Below are 20000 nucleotides of genomic sequence, written 5' to 3' on the forward strand. Positions count from 1 at the left end.
GTTATTATTTTGTTGTGATGATTGAAATGCTATATTTTTGAGAAGACCTATAGGTGCATTTGGACATAATATGTTGATTTGGTGTTACTACTGTTCTTGTAGTTTAGATGAAAGCGTGAATCAAAACCTCAAGGAGGCGGTAAAGTATTTTAGAATTGAAAAAGAATATCCTAAATTTTAGTTTTGTCTATCAAGCACAACCAGATTTCAACCAGAAGAGTTTGAGGAAACAAAACTAGAAGCAAGACACACAAATGCTGTTTATATTGAAACTATTTTAGGGGCGGAATTGTCCTTTAATCTCACCTTTAGTGTGAACTCGACTCAATCAGTCACTCTGCTGAATCTGCTTTTATCGGGAGAACAGAAGTGAATGTGTTTGCTTTGCAGTAGTCACGGTGTGCTGGGGGCGGCCATCTTCTCAAGATGCCCTCCATAGTGCTGTCAACATGGCTTTAAAGATAACTGACTTTTCTTTTTTTTAACCAAGAACTCTCTTGTGTCACTGCGGTCGCATGACGTGAAAAATCAATTGTTATTGTGGACAATGTTCGTAGACCTTGAAGCCCTTTTTTTTCCCCGGATGAGATGCTTGTGTATGCTCACAACTGTAAAATATTTATGCTTTTCAAACGATAATTATTTCTGAATTGGTTTTCTCTGGATTCTTCTTTTTAACTAGGTGTGTGTAGTCGATAATTAGTTTTTCGGGGGCTTGAGTCATGCAATGGATATTCTCACATCGTTAATTACCGTTTCTGGCTTTTATCGTGGACCTTTTTCAAAGTTGTATTATTTGACTGAATGATCACAAACGAATAGCACAATCAGAACTTCAGAGCATCTGTGTCAGGTGTACCAGGACAATTCACCCATGTGTTGAAACGTAATATTACACTATATATACTGACGGGATTGAATTAGACAAATGCCCTGATGTTCACCTTAGAGCACCCTCAATTAGGAAAAGTTCAATATTAGATCACTTTTCACTTGTTGATGTAAAATGATTGATTATAAATGGTTATTTCATCCTCAGTGTGTTAATATCAGTAGGATTATTGGCACCAGATGTCATCACAGTGTGCATATTCTCTTTTTTTTATTAACATGTTTATTACCCCCACAATACTCGATATAATTCTATTATGTTATCACTTATCAACAGCAAAGTATGCTATGTGGCTTGAGATATTACAACAATAACACACATGGAAATTATACTATAGAAACAGGGTTTTTCCAGAATTTTATCACTCAACCGCTCAAAATCTATTTGCAATTGTACATGCGGGGGGGGGGGGGGGCTTTGGAACAGTGCAGTGTACTGAGATTAAACCAAGACTGACCTCATACTGACCATAATATTCAAAATGTGAAATTGGTCATCAAAATTCTGACAACTGCCTTCGCCGGGAAAACGTTTTTGTCTGAAGAATTTCCCTCTCATCAATCCTCGCCATTGTCAGTATTCTGATGGACACCAAATTCATATGCACTGGAACGGGTACGATTGAACCAAAATCAGCGTGTGTTCAATAGAGCTTGACAAGACAGATGCAATGTAAAATAATGTACCTGTATTTTGCTGCAAGAGGGAGGAGTGCACATGCATTTGGCAACACCGCCACCACACTTCTAGGGGTCACACTTTCTTTTAGCATAGGGCAGTATTTGGGAATGTCAGGGAAACTGCCGATACTCATCAGGTCCATATTACAGCATTTAGTCAACGGCATTCGACGAGAATTGTTTTCAACCCTTTTCCTAATCGACTTCTCGAGACGCCTCCGAGGAGAGGGCGTGAAGCAGAGGACCCTCTTTCATAGACATAAAGGCTAGATGACTCACCCGCGCTTCTGGCCAATGGAGACCGACGTTGCCACATGGTGGCCATCTTGTCACAGGCAGCACGCCCACTCATATAAGGAATATCTATGGTGTATGTACTATTAAAATAACCATAACTTGCTACATTTTCAACCAATTTTCAAACGGTTTGGTTTGTTATAATCGTCAGAGATGTAGTTATCATACTGCATACTTATAATGGACTTTCATATGAAAATAATTTCAACATGTCCAAGCATCCTGAATCATAGCCGTGACGTTAATAACGTTTGTAATAAACCAAACCGTTTGTAAATCGGTTGAAAATTGAGCAAGCTATGGTTATTTCAATAGTACATGCACTATAGACATTCATGTTATGAGTGGGCGTGTTGCCTGTGACAAGATGGCCGCCAGTGAACTACGCTGGAGACTCCGCCTTGCACCATCTAGTTATATACAGTATATCTATGCCCTCTTTAGCCCATGTGTCTTGAGAGGGAGGGGAGGGAAGGCACACGGGGGACTTTTTGTGAGTTGTCCAACGTAGAATTTCACTTCGTCCTCACTCACTCCATCAAATATCCAGTGTTTTGGGACAAGGGATTATGTGTGGATCCTTCGGATGAAGAAGAACCATATTCCTTTTTTTAGTTTGGAGATTAATGATGTTTTCAAATGTTATAGGAATGTGTAAACATCATTATAAAAAGACAGGAGAAATGGTATTTTGGGTCTGGCATCAGGAATTCCTGTAGTACACTCCAAAGTTGAATGAATTCCTGTAAAACACTCCAATTTGGAGGAAATTCCCGTAATACACTCCAAATGTGAGGGAATTCCTCTAATACACTCTCACTTTGAAGGTATTCTTGTAGTTAAGTGTTTCTTGCTGTTCAAAAGATTTTCAAAACTGATTTCTATGGCTCTTCGTGTGAGGGATTCAACTGATTCAGAACAGGGCCCAATGCTAAATCTATTTAATTCAGCTGAGATCAACCTTATTTTTTAAATGCATATTTTATAAAGAAAAGTCACTTTGGGTAAAACTGGGCAACGATTTTAAACAAAGACACCTAACAGGACCAATTCCATACTTGAATCTCCCTGACGACTACATCAGCTGTGTGGCATAATATAGTAATTAACGCAAGTACACAACCAAACTTGTCTAGACACAAATAAGAACATGGCTTTTCCAGATTTCTGTTGAAAATGTGCCTTTTATTTGTACCAATGGTGTTTTTATTTCTCTTTCTTTCTCTCTCTCTCTCTCTCTCTCTCTCTCTCTCTCTCTCTCCAAAGTGCAATAGCTGATCCTTAATGGGGCATGCCTGTTCACTAGAGGTTGTGTTTCGGCCCTGCTGCGTGTTGCTGCTTGAGATTCCAGTTTTCTCTTTTTCTCTCTCTCTCTCTCTCTCTCTCACCCTCTCTCTCTTTCTCTCTCTCGCTCTTACATATTATAAATGTATCATTTCCAAATTCTAAATATGAATCTTTGTCAGAGGGAATCACACAAAAAACACTATTTTGGAACAAGTAAAAAAAAAAAATTTACAAAAATAAATAAAAACAAAGAAATGAGTCCAAACAATGTTTACAGATTTAATCTTTTGGTTGCATGAGTTTATCATCATTCTGTATGACTGTTTGCAATAAAACCGTGAATGTGTACAATCTCCATTTTTTTCCCTGTGATGTACTGAAGATGTATAGCATGTTTCATGCTTTAAGGTAGATTCAGTCATTTGACCCATCCATGAGTAGTAAAGTGGTTTTCACAAGAGTGCAAGCCACTGTACTTGAGACAGACAGCAAAGAATTTCCTAAACGGAAGTGCATTACCTTTGTGAATATTCTACCTTACTTAAAATGATGCCTAACTTCCACATTATTATACCTTACTTAAAATTATGCCTAACTTCCACAGTATACCTTACTTAAAATGATGCCTAACTTCCACATTATACCTTACTTAAAATTATGCCTAACTTCCACATTATACCTTACTTAAAATTATGTCTAACTTCCACATTATACCTTACTTAAAAAGATGCCTAACTTCCACACTACAGTATATGTGCCATCATGAACATTTCTCATGCTTTTAAAAATGTCGGAAGATGTATGGACCTGTTCTTTCAGTGAATGTGCTTCATGCTTGCAAAGGGCATACACTACAGTATATAATATTTGCGATCTTGCTGATATGGTCAGCTGGTAATACAATCCCACAAAACCAAACTACTTTAGTGCTATGAGAAACTCTGAGAAGCTTTTGAGAAACTCTTGCCCTCAACACGGATAATGTGGTAAACTGAATCACCCTAATTTTGGCCAGCAGAGGGGGCACTGCTCCATTGTACTCTAACCAACACTCATGGTAAAATGATCAGTGGCGGCCTTGGATTTAAATAACCCATGCCCTCCCAAAGGGCCCCCGACTGACATGCAAGAATGTAAACAGCTTAAACAATGGCAGAGTTCCATCAAGCTGCTGTGACGTCAGGTGGGTCATGTGAGGAGCCCAGAGTCGGCTGTAAGGTGGATCCCTTCTAGCCATTACCCTCCTGTCTTTGGCAACCCTGACATCAGTGCCGCATCGCAACCAACTCGCAGGGGTGTAAAAAGTACCCAGAAATTATACTTAAGTGAAAGTATGGGTACCGTCTCAAAATCATACTCAAGTAAAAGTCTGAGTATCTGGCTAAAAACACACTTGAGTAAAAGTAAAAAGGTTTCTACTTTTAAATGTACTTAAGTACTAAAAAGTTAAAGTAAACACTTTTTTTTAATTCCGGGGCAATGCAATGTTCCGTTTCGTCCTCTCCATCACTCGTACTATCGTTTGTGGCCACCTTCTGTATCTTGTCACTCTGACTGTCTATTCTTCTGATAGCAGGTGTTTAATCAAAGATCCCTGCTTTCTAGTCTTGCACAAGGACCAATCAGCATGGGCGGGTTCATTTTCCATTAATGGGGATTTGATTGGCTGTTTTTAAATAAAGTGCGGTCGCAGGATTAATAACGTTAACGTTAGTTCGGCCAGAGAAACAAATATACTAATTAAAATAGTTGGACCTGCGAGATTTGTACTTTGTAGGTCTGCATTTTAAATGTAAGGAGTAAAAAGTATGTTTTTTGTAATTGAGTAAAAGTGCAAGTATACAAACCTAATAATACTTGAGTAAAGTACAAATCCCCCAAAACAGTACTTAAGTATTGTAACGAAGTACAATTACTCAAGTACTTTACACCCCTGCCCACTCGTTAGTTAGTGAGCTAGCTAGCAACATCCCAGCGATGTGGCAGTCCTTCCATCAGCATCCATGTGTGATTTATGTGGTCCGTGCTCAAACTCTTGAGACGCTAGGGCGTAGTGTTACCAAGACAGGAGGGTAATGGCTAGAGGGCATCCACACATTACAGACAGCAACGTTGCACTGTAGACTCCTCTCACATGAGCGACCTGACGTCAGTGGTTTGTGCTCTTTCAGGACCATGGACAGGCCTGGAGAGCAAAAAGGAGAGCAAGCTGACTCCAGGCCTGACAGGAGCTGTCCACGGTGCTGAAAGAGTGTGACTCCAGGCCTGTCATGAGCTGTCCACGGTGCTGAAAGAGTGTGAAGTGCAATTCATTGTAAAATACCAGTAGTTTCAGACACTTTTCATTCCCAAGCAAAATACGGTATTTTGCTTTTGTTGTTCATTTAATTTGAGGGAATTAAGGCTCAAGGCCACCACCACTGAAAAGGATTGCATGCTAAATTGCATCTTGAACAAAATGCCATTAATATAATGAAATATTATGTTGGTTTAGGTGTTTCCGTCTAATCGTATTTGCATCACATACATGTGTTCTGCTACAATTTTCATAAACTATACACTGTAACACCATCATATTTTTGAGTACATATAAACATTACAGTATCTACTGTATAAAATAATAAATAGCTTATTTTTCATTACACTAATCGCTACTAACAAATATCCCCCGTTCTTGACATTCCATTGTCATGCGTTGATACTGTGGCACCCTTACCAAAGATGGTAGCAGCATTGACACTATTCCAACAGTGGTTCATTTGTTACTTACTGTCTTTTTATGGTCATATCCGTCACCACAGAGGGCCTGTGTGTTCTGTCCGGGTCAAGAGGATCAATCATGAGAAGCTATGATGACGCCTGGTTGATAAATACATGACACTGAGTCCGTTTACATGACTCAGCCGGTCTAATGCCAAGTACACTGTGATGCGTCCACACGCAGTGAGGGAGGCAGAGCTATGCAGTCATGGATACAAGGGAAATATACAGTATGTGTTCTGTAGCCCAGACCTCATGTTTCCATTCATTCATCTCTCTCTTTTTTCACCCATCACACTTCATCATACCGGCGTACTGCCTCAGCTGCAGCAGTGCTCTCCGCTGCGCGGGGCCTGCCAGCGCCCTGAACAGGTGAGATGGAGAACATGTCATTTCTCCGCGGGCAACAGGCTTGTATTAACATTCTCGTAGGCCTGTTAGTACATTTAACAGAGGACCAGCCTCAGCGCCCCCAGCTCTCTCCCTCTGTTCCTCCAACCCTGTCCGTCACTCTTGAGGTCGTGCTCTCAGTGTGTCGTCCCGCCCATTTCAGAAAAGGTTGAATGACAGGTTTAAAAACGAGGTGGGGACCTCAGCAGTCCTGTCCGTTCCGGTCTGGGAGGCTTTTGATGGCGGCCCGAGCCCCACCGGGAGACAGCACTGTGACCTGATCTTGGGCCACCGCCTCCTTCTCCTGTTCCTCCCCCTGCTGCCCGGTCTGCCTGGAGCCCTGGGGGTTCTGGTTCTGGCTGCTCCAGGACTTACTCCTGCTGCGGCTGGCCTCCAGCGCCGGCTTGGCCCCGCTGCCGCCGAGGGAGACCTTCCCCTTGAAGAAACAGCTGCAGACCAGCCCCAGGAAGGCCCGTCTCATCTCCCGGCTGGCCAGGGTGTAGATGACGGGGTTCATGGCCGAGTTGACCACGGCCAGCGCGATGAACCAGTCGGCCTTGTAGAGGATGGAGCAGCGCTGCCGCTGGCCGCACGCCACGTCCACCAGCAGCAGCACGAAGATGGGCGTCCAGCAGGCGATGAAGACCCCCACCACGATGATGACGGTGCGCAGCAGCGACATGGCGTGCTCCGAGTTGCTGTGCTTGGTCACCTTGCGGCTGCTGGACTTCACCAGGATGTAGATGCGGGCGTAGAGGATAGAGATGGCCAACAGCAGAGCCATGAAGATGGTGATGCAGAAGGCCACGTATTTGGTGGTGTAGAGAGGCAGCACCGTGGAGCAGTTGGGGAGATTGTCCAGGCAGTTCCAGCCTAGAATGGGCAACGCCCCTAGAGATATGGCTATAAGCCAGCAGGCGCCGATGAGCAGAAAAACCCTGTAGTTCTTGTTGGCGTCATAAGGCCTCATTTTGATCATAGTCAGGTGTCTCTCTATGGCGATGGCCAGGAGACTGAAGATGGACGCCCCCAGTGCCACGAACATGCTCCCCTCTCTGACGAACCACAAGGCGGGGGACAGCTGGAGCGTCCTCTCCCCGGACAGCAGGAGGTTGACCAGGTAGGCCACGCCGGCCAGGAGGTCACACAGCGCCAAGTTGGCGATGAAAAAGTACATGCGGTTGTGGAACCTGTGGTTTTTCCAAATGGCGACCAACACGATGAGGTTCTCCACCACGATGAAGCTGCATATGATGAGGAACACGATGGTTTTGGCATCCACAGCGCCGGTGCTTTCACTACTGCTGGGCCGGTGGTCCAGCTTCCCCGTGTAGTTGTAGTGGAGGTATATCTGATGGTTGATCATCTTCAAAGTTGACACTAGATGTCAGTATTGAGGTGAGAATTCAGCGCCAGCGTCCTCCGTCTAAAGGGACATGAAACGAGCACAGCATGGGTTACCAGGAGGCAGTTTCATTTTGGTTGTTTTATAGCTTATAGCATGTTTGATATATTATGTTTAATTTAAAACGTTCATAGTTAGCCTATTATTCTTCACAAGGCTATAATCTTCCGCCCAAGTAAAGGTTTTAAGTGACTGAAGCTGTAAACCCACAAAGTTGCAACAAATAATTTATTGCACTGACACTCTTATTGTTTGTTTGTTTACATACAGTATTAGCTTAGTCTACCCCACAAGACACACAGACACACACACACACACACACACACAGAGACACACACACACACACGCACACACACACACACACACACACACACACACACACACACACACACACACACACACACACACACACACACACACACACACACACACACACACACACACACACACACACACACACACACACACACACACACACACACACACACACACACACACACACACACACACACACACACACACACACACACACAATTAAAAGAACCCCACCCCCATGTTATTATGAACTACTGTTTGTAGTACCTACTTTTAGAATTTGTCACTTGAATTTCTGCACTGATCGGAGTGGGAATATTGGCCAGTAAACCATTTTCATTTATAATCGTCAATCATCATATACAATTATTCAGTTTTCTCCACTTTAAATTGTCTACCAATTTGGGGAAAATGTCAGATATTTAAAACGTAACGTCAAAACACCGGAGTGTACAATTTTCACAACGAGGAAACCGACGAGGCAACTCACCGAATGATGCTCTCGGGAGAGTTAGTCCTAGAAGCCTGGAGGCAGCTTGTCCAAGTTCAAATGGAAACGCTTACTGAAAGATCATGTCTTTAATACGAAATAGTGATTGATTATTCGCATCCTGTAGGTATATTGCTAAACTTGAATCCCATCACACGAACTCGGTGGAATATATGCATCGTTTGGCGTTCTCTAGCTCCGGAGTGGACCATTGTCTCTCTCGACGATTGGCTTGAAGTCAGTCACACCCCTCCCTCACAGACCTGGGAGGCTCCGTTATGAAGATCCATAGTCATACACTGTAGGCTACTTGTGTTGTTTACAAGGTATGTTGCTCTATTCATCGGAGCCTTTATGCTTTTGTATAATCATAACAATGGACGTCGTAATCTTGGTGGGGACTAAATTATTGCCACTTTAGGCAGTATAGGACTTGATTGACCAATAAAGAAAAACGCCATTTAACACCAAGTAAAACAAATCTCCACACGTTTCATAATGTCGTTATAGACATTTCTTGAAAGATAAGTTAACACAATACACGTTGTAAATAAAATAGAAGCAACAAATTCAAAGGAAATACAGATAGAGGGTATTTCAGTTTGTTTGGCTGGTTTATTAACATTTTGTCTTAATACATCTACATCATCGTGCTGTAACACAATGTCCCTGATGACATCACTGGTGGCCATATTAAAAAAAATTACTCTCAATAACAGTCAAACTAAATTAATGTGTACAAAACTGTGTTTTAGAGGTTTTGGATGTGTGTGAGATTATGTGCAAAATGCCCCTTTGGTGAAGTGCCCCTCTTGTGGTTATGCTGCAGACAGTGTGTGTGTGTGTGTGTGTGTGTGTGTGTGTGTGTGTGTGTGTGTGTGTGTGTGTGTGTGCGTGCGCGTGTGTGTGTGTGTGTGTGTGTGTGTGCGTGCGTGCGTGCGTGCGTGCGTGCGTGCGTGTGTGTGTGTGTGTGTGTGTGTGTGTGTGTGTGTATGTGAAAGAGAGAGAGAGGGGGGGGAGAGCGAGGGGGAGAGAGAGAGAGAGAGAGAGAGAGAGAGAGAGAGAGAGAGAGAGAGAGAGAGAGAGAGAGAGAGAGAGAGAGAGAGAGAGAGACAGAGAGAGAGAGAGAGAGAGAGATGAGCTGATATCGGCTCTTGGTTAGACACATAGACACGTAAACCAAGGTAAAATGCCACACCCCCCCAGCCAACCCCACCCGGCTCCATAATTTACCCCATGACCACAACATTTTATTTCAAACCTTTATTTAAACTCGAAAGGCAACTGAGGTTTCCCTCATTTACAGTCACGTTGCGTGTAGGCCTACATACAGAAATAAAACATAAAAATAAAAATAAATGCCAAGGATTACAAATCAATTAAGACATTTATTGATTGAAAACTTTATTAACACATTGCAGAATGGGTACAATACAATACACCTCAATACAAACAACTGCTAAGAGGATGAAGACCAGAAAAATACTTTCGTCTTGTTTACATAAGTGTTTCAATTCATCAAGAGTTCATCAACATACAACTTCATTGACAAAGGTTGGAGATCAAGGTTCAACAGAGGGGGAATCTCAAGCTTTAAGAGTCCAGGGATTTAAAGGTCGAGGCCGCAGCATGTCTATAAATTACATCACCATTTCATTTCTGATCAATGGTCTTGCTAAATAGCATCCAACTCATTTTAGTAATGGGGTATTATGAGGTAATATATGCTAAGAAATGTATTATATCAGTATATTTCAGTATATCTCAGTAATATGCTGAGAATATAGTAGCACTATTAAACTGTGCTTGAATTTCTTCGCTTCATGAGGTAAAAAGAAAACAGTGAGAAGACTTTGGATGAAGCTCTTTATACATGATGCATTTGGCTAATGAGACAGTATTTGTTATTTTGTTAAGCTTGTTGATACGTTACATTCTAGGGGCATCTACCCCCAGTAGGGGGGCATCTTTCTTGGGTAGTGCAGTTCTTAAGGTGGGCGTCTTACCCCTTTACCCCCATTTAAAGAAACACTCCAACATACACATATTTGCTATCTTCCCCAGAGTCAGACGAGAAGATTGATATCAGTTACATCTCTGTGTCCAGCAGCCTCACAGAGAGGTCCAGGTGCATGCTAGCCTAGCTTAGCACAAGGCCTGGAAGCAGTAGGGAGCAGCTAGCCTAGCTTAGCACAAGGCCTGGAAGCAGTAGGGAGCAGCTAGCCTAGCTTAGCACAAGGCCTGGAAGCAGGAGAGAGCAGCTAGCCTAGCTTAGCACAAGGCCTGGAAGCAGTAGGGAGCAGCTAGCCTAGCTTAGCACAAGGCCTGGAAGCAGGAGAGAGCAGCTAGCCTAGCTTAGCACAAGGCCTGGAAGCAGTAGGGAGCAGCTAGCCTAGCTTATAAGGACTGTAAGCAGTAGGGATCAGCTAGCCTAGCTTAGCACAAGGCCTGGAAGCAGTAGGGAGCAGCTAGCCTAGCTTAGCACAAGGCCTGGAAGCAGTAGGGAGCAGCTAGCCTAGCTTAGCACAAGGCCTGGAAGCAGTAGGGTTTGATTGATTGATTGATTTATAATTGTATTAACAGATTGCAGAATGGGTACAATACAGTACAGCTCAATACACACAATTGTTAACACTTTGACTGCCTAAAAACGATTTACAACGTCTTTGCTGGCGATGCTAAAGTTGCCGGGGGACGCTGTACAGCGTCCTTATATCAATATTTCAAAAATCTGGAATCGGATTCATATTCCCCCTCCGCTGGCCTGAGATTCACCAGCAGGACCCACTGAGCTCTCTGGCGGTTCAGGAGCGCCATCTGGTGGCCGATCGGCGCAACTGCTTAACAGGAAGCGCAGTAGAGGTTTTGCTGGTCGGCCCTATTGCTTCCGGCCACTCGGGATAGGTTCCGGCACTCTAGCTCGTCACTCTACATAGCGATCGATTGCCAATAACTCGATAAACAACATGATTTGGACGTATATACCATTATACAAGCTGGAGATGGACCGGGTAATAATATATCCCATAATGATAAAATTTCTACTCGACGATGATCGCCCAACGGCGCGCGGAGACTGGGGTGAGTTTCAGCGTGTAACGTTACCATCTTCGATACTAACTGCTTTTATCAACATTTGACCCACATTAGATGATTGGTATAACGCTGCCCACGGAATTATAAACGCCCCCTCGCCCATCCGGTCAACATCAGATGACGTGTAGTAACTTCTAGAAGTACGTCTAGTTGGAATTTTTTATATCGCGCTGATTGCCATCAAACTGTATTTCATCATCAATATAATGCATTTGGGGCTATATATCACGTTCTGGAGAAAGTTGCAGAAAGAGATGAAAACATACTTATACATTAGACCATACTTTACTATGAATATGTGAATGAAAAAGTTTAACGTTGCTACACAATGAACAATACATATAGGACTTTGAATGGGCCCTAATAATGGCAATGTAGCAATAGAATTTAAAAAGTTATAGCCCTGCAAAGAAGGGGACGTTCTCCATAGACAAATAGCGCTGGCAATCTATGGTATATCATTAATTTAACCCATGGCAGCCAAAGTGTTAAGGGGATGCAGACCAGAGAAAGACTTTCGTCTTGTTTACACCAGGGTCCCCCATTTTCAATTCATTTTAACATATATGACAGTCATACATGACATACGGATAGACAGTACTGTTACATCTAGACATTTATGACATACCAGTGTACATTGGAGGGGGTTGGGTTTGGACATTTACAGGGTCCAGTTTCGAATTGCAGTCTCCCGTAGGTGTTCTTTGAGAGTGGTTTTGAAAGTGGGTAGTGATTCACATTCCTTTACAGCCGTGGGTAGGGCGTTCCACATTGATGTGGCATAATTGCGAAACGTGTTTAGTCCATTGTTTGAGCCGAATCTAGCCTAGCTTAGCGCAAGGCCTGGAAGCAGTAGGGAGCAGCTAGCCTAGCTTAGAACAAGGCCTGGAAGCAGTAGGGAGCAGCTAGCCTAGCTTAGCACAAGGCCTGGAAGCAGTAGGGAGCAGCTAGCCTAGCTTAGAACAAGGCCTGGAAGCAGTAGGGAGCAGCTAGCCTAGCTTAGCACAAGGCCTGGAAGCAGTAGGGAGTGATTAGGTAGGCCTACAACTTCAGAAAAGGACTCTGGGGAAGATGTCAAGTAAGTGTATTTCCCAGAATGTTGGACTGTTCCTTTAACCAGAGCAGATTCCCATAGGGAGAGAGTTCCAGTAGTATGACTAGGTAGTCAGTGGTGGCTGTCTGTGTGTGTGACTTGCGTGACGTGACGCGTGTGCCTGTGTGCGTGTGTGTGTGTGCGTGACGTGTGCGTGTGTGTGTGTGTGCGTGCGTGCCCTCTCCAGTCCCATCCTGTGCTCTGATCCTCCTGTGGCGACCTCATGTCCAGGAAGGATGGGCAGGGCTGAGAGAGAGAGAGAGAGAGAGAGAGAGAGAGAGAGAGAGAGAGAGAGAGAGAGAGAGAGAGAGAGAGAGAGAGAGAGAGAGAGAGAGAGAGAGAGAGCCTCTGAGTGCTGAGCCCGGGGTGATGTGCGATGCTCTATAGCATAGGTGTCAAACTCATGGCCCGCGGGCCAAATGTGGCCCGCCACGTCATTTGATGTGGCCCCCAAGAGCTCTGGTAAAAAAAATAAAAATAAAAAATAAAATCTTTTTTTTTACATTAATCTTGGGTTAAAAAATTGCGGCGTTAAAATAATTGTGGGTTAATGCGTTAATAAAGCTTTAACTTTGAAAGCCTTAGTTATTACACATTCTTACACATACATGTATGTTGAACATCTGAGGTATTGATGAAGTAACAAAGGAAAAAAGCCAAAAGCACTTACTCCTCAGACAATCTTTGACAATTTTACAGCCCAAAATACAAAAAAGAGCCAGGCGGAATAGGTAACAAAGGGTTGAAGAAATATTGTCTGAACTGTCAGATGCAAACTGGCTGTGTGACATAACCGAGCAGCTCGCTCAATTGAATAATAAGCTGTAGGGACGCAAACAAGTCCCACCCAAAACTTGACCAATATAGTTGTGAACTGAGACAACCCTTATTTTGTTATTTTTGAGTACAGTTACAGTTGTGTGTTCATGCAGACACATAATAGCAATTTCATTACGAATTGAAAATGGGGGACCCTGATGTAAACAAGTCGAAAGTCTTTCTCTGGTCTGCATCCCCTTAACAATTGTGTGTATTGAACTGTACTGTACCCATTCTGCAATCTGTTAATTAAAGTTAATTAAACTATCTTCCATTAGTTGGATGTATGGCCTCTGCAAGGTTGTGTGCAGCCATTTGTTTTTGTAACATCTGCTACATCTGTCCCACGTGTTCTTTGCAGCTCACAGGTGTTAGTTCTGCCCCTCTTGATTGTGACAAAAAGGTTTTGAACAAACTTAATGTCATAACTTGTATTTGATGATATTCTTCTTTGTTATTTACTTGAATGGTTTGATCATTGATTGATGGAGTAATATGGGGTTCTGATAAACTAAAATTATTTGTTAACATTACATCAGCTAACATATATTTTTACATCTATGCAAATGCATATGCAATATGTATAACTTGAATAAGTAATAAATACAGAAACAACATGTTTAACAATATGTAAATGAGTAGCTACATTTATTTTATAAATGTTATTACATTAACATTTATACGGTCTTTGGCCCTTTGAGGGCAACCATAATGCTGATGTGGCCCTCTGTGAAAATGAGTTTGACACCCCTGCTCTATAGCCTCTCTGTACGGATAGACATGACCCTCTCGCAACTACATTTTGATGCACTGAATCACAGACAGACCACACAGCAGTGCCACACATTTCACTTCTTTGCAAATGTTTCCCCAAAAAAGGAAAGCATGTAGATTGTAAACCCAGACCAAATCACCTAGATCTGCTTCTCTTCCAGTGTCTCTGGTTATTAACCCAGAGGAATGCGGCCGCGTGGTCCAATAAACGGCTTGCGGTCTGGTGTTGCTCCCTCTCGGCATTGTTACAATCACAAATCCCCCCGGCCATTTCCTGCAGGTTGGCACTGCGCCGGTAGCGATGGGAAAGTCTCAAGGAAAAAATAAACCGTTTTGACTGTGGGGGCCCGCACACCAGCGAAATCTGGGACCAATCAAGGATCTGGGTGGATGCAGGAGACGTTAGCGGGCCGGGGGCCGGGAAGATGATGGTTGGAAAAAACCTTGAGCTGCTCAGCAAAGCTGCATTTTGAAGCTACAGCATTAGGAGCTGCGTCTACAGAAACTTCAGACCAGATAATATGGAGCCATCAGCAAGTATGAACCACATAATATGAGGTTAGACCGAGTTCTGTGTCCATGTGTAGCCTATTCATAGCCTACTTATGAAGGGTGCGGGTGGAAGGGAGGGGGGGGGGGGGGGGGGGGGCTCACTTCTTCTTCTTTTTCTTTTTTTTGTAGGACCACCCTCACCAGAATGTTATAGTTGTCGAACTACACTGCGTTGGTTTCAGTGAGGTTTTCCCGTCATCTCTGCCTGAAGGACAGTGATTAGGAGCTCCCTCTATAGCTTCCCTATAACTCTGGCAGTCGTTCCCTATAGCTTCAGGAGTCTGTGGTGGCCCCCCCCCCCACCCCCTCGTCTTCAATACGCCATACGGTCGTCGGGTGTCCTTCCCACTGCGGTGGAACCAGAAGCCTCGAAGCTACAACCCCTCATCATTTGAGAGTACAGTGAGCCTCCCGTCTCTCCCTCCAGCAGCTGCTCGATCCATCCCTCAGGGCAGAGTTCCCTTTCTTCGGCCTGCAGCTGATCCACTGCGGTGGAGAGGGTTCCAGGACAATTCTGTCCGATGAAGAGATTTATATAAAGGATCGAGGGTATTTATTATACATTTTAACCCGTTCACTACCACACTGCATAAGGTTAACCCTTTCACTACCACACTACAGACGGTTAACCCTTCTGTAGTGTGGTAGTGAAAGGGTTAACCCTCTGTAGTGTGGTAGTGAAAGGGTTAACCCTCTGTAGTGTGGTAGTGAAAGGGTTAACCGTCTGTAGTGTGGTAGTGAAAGGGTTAACCGTCTGTAGTGTGGTAGTGAAAGGGTTAACCGTCTGTAGTGTGGTAGTGAAAGGGTTAACCTTCCACGACACACGATATGGATATGTATTATTATTACTTATATAAGTGTCGACGCAAAACATAATAACTCTCATTCAAAGTGGTACACTAAGGGTTAAGTGATAATGACACGTACGACCAACTGCTTTATAGTTCTTTGAGCACATCATCTATTTGGCCGACATCATCGCCCTGTCGCCATTACGGTGCTGAATTTTGCCTTGTCCCTGGCTTCCACTCCACCCCTTCATTAGAGAGCGAGAGCTGGGGTCAGACCAGTGGGGCAGTGGGCACGCACACCTACAATTAGAAGAGAAGCCCAGCCTTTAATTCCACCTTCTCTCTTTTTAAAGGCAACAACAACAACACACACCATGTGAGTCTGGGCTACAGATCCGAGGCGGACCGTCCCCTCCCCTCCTGCCCTGTGGCTTTGTGGTGGCTGGTATTCCTAGAGGCCCCCGGTGGCCTCTCACATGCGACCCGACCGAAGGAGAACTTTAGAGAGGCCGTTTACTGAGGCTTCGTTTCGGCGGCGGGCGGCACTGTTTGGTCTCGCAGCGATGCAGGCGCGCCAACACCGGGAGACCACACAAACAGAAATAGTCTTTAGTTTTCCGCCACTCTCTCTGCCTTGTGACTTTCAGCCTCCTTCCCTTTGACACCACAGCGACGTGGACTGCTTTTGATTCCCTGTGTCTTTTCTTTTCTTTGCAAGTGAGAGAACAAAATTAATTTATTTTTAACATGAGACTGTGTATAATTTTGAACTGTGTCTTTGGGCTGAGTTTTCCCCCCCAGTGTAACTAGGGTTGAAAACAGTGTGGCGGGCGGCTCCTTGGAGAAACGACCACCCAGCATCATGCTGGACACCCTTGTCTAAACTAGTGGACCTATGTCATAGGTGTAATAGGGAGCCATGCTTTTGCAGTTCCGCACTAATTCCAGTTTTGAGGCTGGCTGGGCCACAGAGTCTGCTCGCAGCGCACACGGCCATCGCTACTGTCGTTTAGCGCGAGCGGCGTAGGTCAGAAATGCAACATGAGCCCTCCGTGACACGGCCGTTTGCATTGAGCTTAGCCGGATGCTTTCGATGATATCAAATTTGTTTGATTTTATCCTAACAAACTGCCTGATTTTGTAGGGTGAAGTAGCAAGACTTTACTTTTACCGGCATAGGTAGGGAAAGATCTCTTTACAGCCCTCTAATGTGTCGTAGGGGTACAAGCTTCCTCCATCTGTGTGGCGGTTCTCACACAGGAAGACATAAGCAAACATGACTTAATTTCTGGTCTGAGAGGTCAGATCCTCAATTTGTCCGTTATTATTTTCAAGAGTTTCCCGGCTGGTCCCCTGCAGCCTCGAGTCAAAGGCGATGGTAAATGAACCATTACTAATGACGAGGACATGTTTTGCAAGACTGCGTAATGTTCTGTGGTGAATATTAGGAAATGATCAATTAATCATTGATGTTTGATGAGGACATTGGTTTTGTGTGAGACCATGTGATCAAGGTGCCCTCAGAGTGATAGGACTGTCCACTTGGTGGTCCTACTGTACTAACCACAGTGTGTCCTACTAACTACAGTGTGATAAACTGTCCATGTAGAGTGTATATAACGTAAGGTTATCCTATAACCCTAGTTATATGAGTATAGCGAGCGCTCTGTTCTATTGGAACTATCCCTTTATCCATTCTAATAATGAAGAACTTTCTCCACATGCACACACCTATTTACCTCCACACCCACATCCGCTCCTATATAAGCGGGGTCGTGGCCACACAATCAGCTCCTTCCCAAGTCTTTCACCACCGAAGGCAAATACCATGGGGTCCTCAGTGAGTCAGAGCAGAGCGCTCGCTATACTCATATAACTAGGGTTATAGGATAACCTTACGTTATAGATCGTATAGCTTTACGCTCTGCTCTATTGGAACACAGGAGCTGAGCAGAGCGAAAAGCTTGACAGATGTACCCGCTGAGGCCCCCTACAACCATCAGAACCGGGGATGACCCGAGCCCCCCGGTCCTCCCTAGTGGAGGACGGGAGGGAGATCGGATCCGACTGTGCGAAGAGGGTTTAGCACCTCAAACGCACAGGGTGAGCAGACCGTGGGACTTACCTTCACACAGAAGGACCCGCGACCACTCGGGCGCGCATCCCACATGAAACCCTGTCACAGCCCCCAACATCATGGGGTCGAAGGTCAAGAACCCAACCCCGTGGCAAGGCTGCAGCAGCGGAGCGCGGAGGAGGTCCCAGCCCTAGGACAACCTGAGGACTAGGACCCCCCAAAAAAAGGGGGCCTGGTGAGGCCAACGAGGCCGCGGCGTCGAGACCCTACCAGACGGTCACTGGTGACACCACCCCCCACATCGCCAGCGTATCGGACAGGGCCCAAATCAATAGCAGGCCCTTCCCCCCTTGGCACGCCGCTCTGAAGCACTCTCCTCAAGAGGCTACCCCCCCACAACACTGCGGGGCCAGTCGGCGTGCCGGGGAGACAACCCCCAAGGAGGTTGATCCCTCAATCCAGGCAACAGGCCCCAAGAGCAGAACTCGACCTGTGCCTGGAGCACTGCGGACTAGACAGGCGCCACCAAGATGGTCAGTACGCGAATGCACTGCTCCTGGTGGCCAACCTCATGGGTGTGAGACCCCTCCGTCAATGTTTTGATCTACTCCGTCATCTCCCCCCGGAGATGCACGTGAGCCGTCGAGTCTAACCTAGTGCACTGGCGCTCGGTAGAGATAAAATCTCATTCCCAGCCGCCCGCATAGAAAACGCTGTTTCTATGAATTGGGCAACCAAGGCGCGCCAGCCATAAAGTGGTTCCACATGGAAAGCACCTAGGGCCAGCGCTATATGCACGTCGAGAACCCGAAACATATCGATGGCGAATTCTAATAAGAAACACCACACAACGTTTCCTCCATGCTGTCTGGGACGAGCAGCAGGAAGCCGGCCTATAAGACACAGACACGGGTCTCATATGACGCATCTGAGGGTAAAACCCTGTCAATTCTGCTCTTTACATAAGAGGGTGTCACGTACGTGGGTTGTTCATTATCATTATTGCCATATATTTTAACACCATGTAACATCAGGGTAATATATTTAATGTGTTGTTTTGTATGTGTGATGTTGTGTCATCTCCTAATCTCCTGTTTCTGTTTAGCAGATGCCACTCATCTCCCTGATTGGATTGGTTGCACCTGGTTGGTGCACTTCCAGACAGGCAGTGGAGATGGGTGGATATAGAGGGGGAGATGACACACATCGGGGGGCGCCTCATTCTGTCAATTGCCAGTGACCAGAGTGGAGTGGGGTTGCCATTTGTTTGCCACTGTTGTGGAACGATACTGTGCTTATCTACTGCTTCGTGTGGATTAAGTACTAAGTATATATATGTAGATATTGTTGGCCTCTGCGCCACTTCTCAACTATTGTGAGTATTCTCTTGTTGGCTTTAGGCCTAGTTCCACTGAGTGTGGACTTGTACCTTTGGTACCTTTTGCTGGGGGTTGCCCAGTACCAACCTCTGGCTGGTTGGTTAGTGCCTGTGGGCGCTTATTTAGTTTACTTGTATTATCCTTACCTTGTGTGTGTTCTCCCATTACCCTTCTCCCTGTTTGTTAATTGTTTGTGGGTTGTTTTTTCCCTTTGTTACATATTCAAATATCAGTGGAGGTTTCAATCCCTACCCTGTATAATAAATATAATTTACTATTTTTGGAACAACGCCTTGTGTTTATTTCTTACCTGCTCGGGACCGTGCTTAGTGCACTACTGGAGGGGGCTGGTTTTCACATACAGCCCGCTCCAGCTTATATTTTATATAGTCATTGGACTTTGGTATGTGACAGAGGGGAAGACAGAAGTTCCCCCAGAGAGACCTCTACGTGAGTAACAATTGAAAAAGATACATGTATAATTGGGCCAAGTGACCAACGGCCCAATACACACTTTAATAGAGAGCAGAGCAGAAAACAAATGCAGTGAAGTAACTATGTTTTGTTAGACAAAGACATCGTTATTAACCAAAAACATTCGGGAGGGGGAGGAATGAAGAGTGGGGCAATGTCCTACGGACATCTTACCTGCACCTCGTACGCAGGACGAAATGGCAGCAAAGGTTGGTCTACCACGTTGACGAGGCCTCTCGCTGGCAGGGGCAGAAGCGGCGACGGCTGGTGCCTTGCTCCGGCGCGACTCCCCCCTCCTGCGGCCGGTCATGGCGCAGGCCCGACGACATCTTCTGCCAGAGATGACGCCGTAGTCAGAATGCCAGGGCCCGTTACCTCCTCACGGCTAGCGCCAATGGTTGTAGCATAAGCTAACAGCTAACTCCAGGC

General features: G+C 45.0%; 2 protein-coding genes across 2 annotated transcripts in view; one reads left to right on the forward strand and one right to left on the reverse strand.

The window, feature by feature from the left end:
- Positions 1–5369, forward strand: part of shc3 (SHC (Src homology 2 domain containing) transforming protein 3) — a gene marked incomplete at both ends in the record, with an annotated part of 120301 nt that extends 114932 nt beyond the window's left edge. Inside the window, 1 exon segment of the mRNA XM_084324998.1 lies at positions 5328–5369. Coding sequence (XP_084181124.1) covers positions 5328–5369 — 42 coding nt within the window.
- A 460-nt stretch (positions 5370–5829) lies between these two features.
- On the reverse strand, positions 5830–8570 carry s1pr3b (sphingosine-1-phosphate receptor 3b). The gene is made up of 2 exons (XM_084324730.1): positions 8517–8570; positions 5830–7732 (listed from the first exon to the last, which is right to left on the reverse strand). The coding sequence occupies exon 2, from the start codon at positions 7670–7672 to the stop codon at positions 6509–6511; it is 1164 nt and encodes a 387-aa protein (XP_084180856.1). The 5' UTR covers positions 7673–7732; positions 8517–8570; the 3' UTR covers positions 5830–6508.
- Between the last annotated feature and the right edge of the window lie 11430 nt (positions 8571–20000).

Source organism: Notolepis coatsorum (genome assembly GCF_963971535.1).
Source record: "Notolepis coatsorum genome assembly, chromosome: 11".
In the NCBI taxonomy this organism is placed as follows: domain Eukaryota; kingdom Metazoa; phylum Chordata; class Actinopteri; order Aulopiformes; family Paralepididae; genus Notolepis; species Notolepis coatsorum.